The sequence below is a fragment of the Ipomoea triloba genome, chromosome 3 (genome assembly GCF_003576645.1).
Source record: "Ipomoea triloba cultivar NCNSP0323 chromosome 3, ASM357664v1".
In the NCBI taxonomy this organism is placed as follows: domain Eukaryota; kingdom Viridiplantae; phylum Streptophyta; class Magnoliopsida; order Solanales; family Convolvulaceae; genus Ipomoea; species Ipomoea triloba.
Genome location: NC_044918.1, coordinates 11,714,538 through 11,722,163, shown reverse-complemented (window position 1 = coordinate 11,722,163; position 7,626 = coordinate 11,714,538). Strand labels below are relative to the sequence as shown.

Here is a 7,626-nt window from a genome sequence, read left to right as displayed (position 1 = left end):
ACTTATCCCTTTCAATTCCAGGTCATTCTATTCTTACCCATCAATAATTTAAATTTTCACCTTAAATCTTTTCTCACAAAATTACTTTCCCCTATATGCAATATGCCAAGGAGATCGACTCGATATTTTAGATTTCAATTCTTTTGGGTATAATAAAGTTGATGGGATGTGCCAGTGTGACACTCAAGTTTTATGATTATGAAAATGGCAACAATACAGGACAAGGCTGTTTGTTACTCTTGATTCAAATCAGGAATGAATCAAAATGCAAGGGAGAGATTCAAAACAAAGTTTCACAAATTTAGATGGGTGAGCTAAGCCCCCAAAAAATTTCTACATCCACACGAAAAAAACCTAGGAACCTTTCAATCTGGCTAGGCTCATAATTCCCCAAAACAATCACTGGCATAAAATTCTGGTACAATAAATATTAACATAACCTTGTCCGTTGATAAAAAGAGCCCCATATAATAAGAAATTGGGAAGAGAAAGAAGAAAATTGAAGAAAACAACATCACAACCACTCACTCTCCAACTACAAACACCTACCAGCAATGACACGTCTAGGCAGAAGAGGCAAACACAAGTGGCCACCCCTGGAATATGACAAAAATGCACAATAACATGTTAGATAAAGATATATATAAACAGCATACCCCACCCCCTCCTCTCACTCGTACCCCAACCATAGAACTTCTACATGTCAGCTAACTTTTAAAGTTCCATAGCAAACATACCAAAAGCAGGGGGGAAACAGTAAACTCGCCTTTAAAATAGTAGTAATAGCATCTTAGAAGCACTTCCTGTGGACAATTGATGGGCCAGACTCCTCATACTCCCCTTTCGAAATCCACATCTGATTAAGGCAACAAAGAATCAAGTTAAGATCAAAGCTCAAAGCAGATATGACTTGACCGATGCGACACAACAAATAACAATTGGATAATGGCTCACCTGCTGGAAAGTGCTTAGGGATGCAAGGATAGATCCTCCAATCCAAACACTGTATTTTCTTTCTGGTGGAGCAACCACCTTAATCTTCATGCTGCTGGGGGCTAAAGCAGTGATTTCCTTGCTCATCCGATCAGCAATACCAGGGAACATCGTAGAGCCACCACTGAGAACAATATTACCGTAGAGATCCTTCCTGATATCTACATCACACTTCATAATGGAGTTGTAAGTAGTCTCGTGAATACCAGCAGCTTCCATTCCAATCATAGATGGCTGGAAGAGGACTTCTGGGCAACGGAACCTCTCTGCTCCGATAGTGATGACCTGCCCATCAGGCAACTCATAGTTCTTCTCAACAGAGGAGCTGCTCTTTGCAGTTTCAAGCTCCTGCTCATAGTCAAGGGCCACATATGCAAGCTTTTCCTTCATGTCACGGACAATTTCCCGCTCAGCAGTAGTAGTGAACATGTAACCTCTCTCAGTTAGGATCTTCATAAGGTGATCGGTGAGGTCACGGCCAGCAAGGTCCAAACGAAGAATGGCATGAGGAAGGGCATAACCTTCATAGATGGGTACAGTATGGCTCACACCATCACCAGAATCCAGCACAATACCTGCCAAAATTTGCTGAAGGTTTCAGAATGCAAATTATAGCCACTAGGAAAAAAAATTCAGAATAGAATACAGAATTATACGAACCAGTTGTACGTCCACTGGCATACAAGGATAGCACAGCCTGAATAGCAACATACATTGCAGGAACATTAAATGTCTCAAACATGATTTGTGTCATCTTCTCTCTGTTTGCTTTTGGGTTGAGGGGTGCCTCGGTAAGAAGGACAGGGTGCTCCTCAGGTGCAACACGAAGCTCATTGTAGAAAGTGTGATGCCAGATCTTTTCCATATCATCCCAGTTGCTAACAATACCATGCTCAATGGGGTATTTCAAGGTCAAGATACCTCTCTTAGACTGGGCTTCATCACCCACATAGGCATCCTTCTGTCCCATCCCAACCATAACACCAGTGTGACGGGGGCGACCCACAATACTGGGAAACACTGCTCTTGGAGCATCATCACCAGCAAATCCAGCCTAATGCAGACAACATAACCCATGAGTTCAGAAGACAGACTAAGTTGCAATAAAGCATTTGAATTATTAAAAATCAGACTAACCTTCACCATTCCAGTTCCATTGTCACAAACAAGTGGCTGAATATCCTCAGCATCTGCCATTTTCTATTAAACACTAAACAGAAAAGCAACTCAGATACAATTGCAGAAAATTACAGGCAATTAGGGACACAGAGAAAAGCAAAATGGTTAGACTACACTCAACAGCAAAAAAAAAGTCTCTAAACTAAACAGTATCAGAATAAGCAATCTGTGTTTTCACATTCCATGATAGCCTGATTATTTTGAAGAACTTTAAATTAAGAAACTAGCGACCAAAGATATTAAGAAAATCAGTAATCACCTTTAGATAAGGGTTAACAGATACATGGGGCTTTCAAGTTATCCCCAACTAAAATGGACTCAATCCATACTTTGAAGTGCCATTTAAATCCTAGGCAATTTATACAAAGTTGAATTCAACTTTACCAGAATAGACATAAATTACCTATTGTTGAACTTCATTTAAATGCAGAAGACAGCACAGATCTATGAAAACCTAAAGCAGATCAAGTTAGTCTACCTTTCCGAAGCTCACAAACCATCACAATCACAGATCGTAACATTGTTCATAGATCGTAACCTCAAAAGCATAGTTCAATCTTCATTATTCATCGATTCCCTAAATCCGACCACATGATACGGACTAAATCCATTACAAAATCAGAAAAAGAAAATTCGAACATTGAAACTTCAGCTCCCCTAATTTTCTCCCCAGATCTCAAAGCAGAAATAGAAATGGAACTTATAACTTTAGGATACGGATAAAAACAGGCCCAAAACATAAAACATCTGCGTAAGATAATGAAAAAGAAAATTATAGATCGGTTGATAAGCAGATCTCAGCTTTAGCTTAGCTGAAGTTACCTGAGAGTGAGAGAAAACGAGATTTGACTCCGGAGACGATGGCCGGCCGCCTCGCTCTCTCTAGATTCTCTGTCTGGCTGGCTGCTGAGGAGTGTTAGAAAGGAGAATCAATAGGCGTGAATGCGGACAGAATTATATATATACAGGGTAGACACTGTCACACTGACCACACACACAGTGAAGTTTGTGACCCGGACACGCGTTTGAACTTTGAATTCGAATTTTTGTTTTTCTATGTTTAATTTTCGTGTCTGACACTTTTTCGATAAATGGGAAATTAAAAACAATTTTATTATGGGTAATACTTGTGTGAGGCCGTTTCACAGGTCTCAATCCGTGAGACGGGTCGGGTCTTTATTAATGGGTAAACCAAGCGGTTTTACGCCCTTGCCAAGATCTGTTTTTCTTTCTATTTCTCTGCCACAAGATTTCTTCTCCACTCTCATTTCTATCAAATTTCACTATGTTTTGATTTCATTCTAACAAAATACAATGACAAGACTGAGAACACTATTGCATTTATCTCTATCTTTCTCTCTCTTCCTTCTCCTTCTTTTCCATTTCTCCTTCCTAGAAGCAACTTCAAACTCATACGTTGAGCCATTGTTGTCCTTCAAAGTTGCTGCAAACACTTCTAATAAGCCGTGGGATTGGAACTCCAACACCGATTCGTGTGGGTTGACTGGTGTTTCTTGCCAAAACAACTGGGTTTCTCGCCCCATTCCGGAAGGTTTCTACCTCCACGGTTCATTCCAACAGCTTACTTCGCTAACCCAGCTCCAAGCTCTCAACATCAAGCGAAACCACTTCGCTGACCATGAGCAAGTTCTTCTCCAGTTTTCATCTAACTTTGAAGTTTCTTCTTTACAACTATGCATTCATCTTCACAATCGCATGTTTTAACGGTGCGTCTTCTTCACAACGGTGTGTATTTCTTCAGCACGCTATTTCTTTACCTTCGCACATTACTAATATGAGAGTTGGAATTTGAAATTTCACTGGAAATTTTTGAAGTGAAGCATTATATAGTGGTGAATTTGAGTCTGTGATAGTTGTAATGCACAATTTGATTTTATTATAAACTAGAACTAGAATGTGCTAGGGTTTGAGGAAAACTTAATTTGTGCATTTTGAAATTAAGCTATAAGGTGAAGGTTGAAGTGCAATGTGTTCTGTTTCAAATCTGTGTAGTTTTGCAAGATGAATTCCAATGTATTTCGTATCTAATAGTACTAGAAAACTTCTGCTACACCTTGCAAATGAGATTCAATTGAATTTTGGTGTTTTTTTTCCTTGTTAATACATGAGTCCATGTAAGCTCTTGTCTCTATTTTATTTGCATTCTAGCTGGAATTTGTTTTCTTTTCTAGATCATGAATGCATTTGGTTGTTTCTTCCCTATACTTTGCGGCTCTTTCTGTTTTTGTATTTGTGTCAATGGATGATCAGTAAACTTGCTGGTAATATTGTATTTAGGCTTTCAAATCAATACTTGCTGCTATAAAATATTACATTTAGGCTATTAAGTATCGTGTTTAAAGTTTAAAGTATTAAATATATCTACCTTAAATTGTGTACTAAATTTGTGTTATGAAGTATTACATTTAAACTATAAAGTATTGTGTTTAAGGCTTAAAGTATTAAATATATCTATCTTAAACTGTGCACTAGATTTGTGCTATGAAGTATTACATTTAGGCTATAAAGTATTGTGTTTAAGGCTTGAAATATTGATTATATCTACCTTAAACTGTGTATTAGATTTGTGTTATATGAAGTATTACATTTTAGGCTATAAAGTATTGTGTTTAAGGCTTAAAGTATTAAATATATTTACCGTAAACTATGGTTTGAATTTGTGCTATGAAGTAATACATTTAGGTATAGAGTATTGTGTTTAAAGCGTAACTTTTAAATACATTTATCTTAAACTGTGGACTATATTTTTGCTATGAAGTATTACATTTAGGCTATAAAGTATTGTGTTTGATGGTTAAAGTCATGATCATTCATTTGTGATATGAAGTAGTATATTTGCACTATAAAGTATTAGATGTAATGGTTAAAGTGTTGAGTATTTATTTATGTTATAAAGTACTAGCTTTAGGCTATAAAGTATTATATTTAATGGTTAAAGTATTGAGTATTCATTTGTGCAATTAAGTAGTATATTTGCTCTATAAAGTATTGTGTTTGATGGTTAAAGTCATGATCATTCATTTGTGGTATGAAGTAGTATATTTGCACCATAAAGTATTATATATAACTAGTATTGTACCCGTACGATGCACGAACTAAATATTAAAACTATTGTTATTGTATTATAGTGAGATAAGTATTATTATAATTACTTTAACAACATGTTTGGTTCATGGAATTAGTCAGAAATTGAATACCGTTCTCGAGAATAGAATTATTCCATTGTTTGTTTTGTCCTTTTATTCATACGATTATTTTCGAGAATGAATTATTCCTTTCACATGGGAAATAACTATTTCTAGGGAACCCCTGGTATTAGCTATTCTCAAGTTAACTCATATATATATATATATATATATATATATATATATATATATATATGTATACTTATATATTAAAAATGTAATTACTTAAATATATGCATTTATATAATACGTTATATTTATTGAAGTATATACATAAATTAATTATTCCATTAATAATTATACATTTTTTGTATAGGGGTATTTATGTCTTTTAAAAATATTCCATTTCTATTTCAGTATTTCTTAAACCAACCAAACACTGAAATTACATTCCTAAAACTTATTTCTTCTGACGAATCAAACAATAAAATACAATTCCTATTTTATTCCTTACCTATTTCATTGTTATTTATCATATTATTCCTATTCCCTTAAAATTCATTCCATGAATCAAAACTGCTGTAAGTTCTTTATGATAGACCTAATTTAAATATAATAAATAGATACATGAATTTAAAATTTAAATTAAAAACCAAAAGTTATTATTATTAATTAATAAAAAATTGAATATTAGACATTATTAAAAATTTCATGGTAAACAATATTTACCTGAAGTACTAACAGTATTTGAGTCACTACATATTAATATTTTCAATCCATTAAGTAAAAAATGTACAACTTAATATTAACATAAATTCAATTAAAATAAAAATATATTCAATATAAATATTACAAAAAATCTAAACATTAAAAGTAAAATATACAAATTATAATTACTAAAAACTTCTTTGTAGACAACATTAATCTAAGATCATTACTGTTGCTAACTCTAAATAGAGCTACATATCATTGTCCATGTATAAATATATATATATTTTTTTTCAAAAAAACTAAGATTTCTGAACTCCATTGCAATGTCTTCAATTTATTGTATAGAAATTTGATTAGCGGACAATATTGCTAAATGTTTTACAAATAAATGTCAATAATTTATTGTAGTAAAGTATTAAATAATTAGTTGAAATACTAAACTCAAAAATATTATTCAAAAAAATTCAGTAGTTACATAATGTGATATAAAATTTATTAATTATTATAATAATAACAATAATAATAATAATAATTATTATTACCAATGTCAGTATGACACACTAATTAATGAATATATTAAAATATCATTTAAAAAGTACTTCGTAAAATGTGCACATTAATTTAGCCATCCCAAAAGTCTTTCCAAAACAGTAATGTAGCCAACCCAATAGCTTTTCCAAAACGACACCATTGTGAGTGGACGGGATATGGAGCCAAAACTTGAGCCAAAAACATCAGGCTTTTTTATATATAGGATGATAGGATGATGGCAGAATTGTTGCAAGTAGGATTCCAGTGGACACCAAAGCCTAAAAAAAATGGGGCATTTTGAAGGGCTCTTTTTGGCTGCTCATGTTTAGAGCACACAATGGGGCATTCACTTCAAGTTATAAGGTACAACTTATTAGAAAAGGCCATAGGCTTGGAGACAACTTCTATATTTATTACTTCAGTGTTTTAGGACTTGTCAGCAGCTGGACAATACCAAAGTAAGACCATTATCTTGTTCATAGAGATAAGTTTTAATTCAATAGTTCAAGCACCAGACCAAGTGGTTTCCTATGACTCACGTTTAACAAATTGTTGTGGTAATGAAGAATTTCCGATCAATACATATGACATTGTTCCTTGTAATTCATACATTTTTGTTCTTGATACAAATGAACTAAGGTAAACAAAAAGAGACAACACAATGGTAATTTGATTTGAGGCTAGCTATATTGACAGTTAGAATGTTGATTAGCTAGTTTCATACTGTAATAAAAACATAAATATATTGAAAGATTCTCAGATTTAATGCTTTAAGTGTTGAGTATTCATTTTTGTTATGAAGTAGTATATTTGTGCTATTAAGTATTATGTTTGATGGTTAAAGTGTTGAGTATTCATTTTTGTTATGAAGTAGTATATTTGTGCTATTAAGTATTATGTTTGATGGTTAAAGTGTTGAGTATTCATTTGTGTTATAAAGTATTAGTTTTAGGCTATAAAATATTATATTTAATGGTTAAAGTGTTGAGTATTCATTTGTGTTATTAAGTAGTATATTTGCTCTATAAAGTATTATGTTTGATAGTTAAAGTCATGATTATTCATT

General features: G+C 33.3%; 1 protein-coding gene across 3 annotated transcripts; it reads right to left on the bottom strand.

The window, feature by feature from the left end:
- Positions 1 to 279: 279 nt before the first annotated feature.
- On the bottom strand, positions 280 to 3,144 carry LOC116013667 (actin-7-like). Of its 3 annotated transcripts, none has more exons than XR_004097269.1 (6): positions 2,995 to 3,144; positions 2,131 to 2,203; positions 1,654 to 2,047; positions 955 to 1,568; positions 738 to 856; positions 280 to 596 (listed from the first exon to the last, which is right to left on the bottom strand). XR_004097269.1 is itself a non-coding variant. In XM_031253549.1 (6 exons), exons 2-5 carry the CDS (start codon positions 2,188 to 2,190, stop codon positions 791 to 793), a joined length of 1,134 nt encoding a protein of 377 aa, XP_031109409.1. In that variant the 5' UTR covers positions 2,191 to 2,203; positions 2,995 to 3,144; the 3' UTR covers positions 280 to 596; positions 767 to 790. The 3 variants fall into 3 exon arrangements, 2 of the variants coding, with proteins under 2 accessions (XP_031109409.1, XP_031109410.1); XM_031253549.1 differs by having other exon boundaries at positions 767 to 856; XM_031253550.1 differs by having other exon boundaries at positions 767 to 856; positions 2,131 to 2,193; positions 2,995 to 3,099.
- Positions 3,145 to 7,626: the final 4,482 nt, after the last annotated feature.

Excerpts from the sequence above, each read along its gene's own strand:
- LOC116013667 (XM_031253549.1), bottom strand. The coding sequence starts at position 2,190 with ATGGCAGATGCTGAGGATATTCAGCCACTTGTTTGTGACAATGGAACT. Across the intron at positions 2,048-2,130 it reads ATGGAACTGGAATGGTGAAG|GCTGGATTTGCTGGTGATGA; the intron begins GTTAGTCTGATT and ends TGTCTGCATTAG. Across the intron at positions 1,569-1,653 it reads TGCCAGTGGACGTACAACTG|GTATTGTGCTGGATTCTGGT; the intron begins GTTCGTATAATT and ends AAATTTTGGCAG.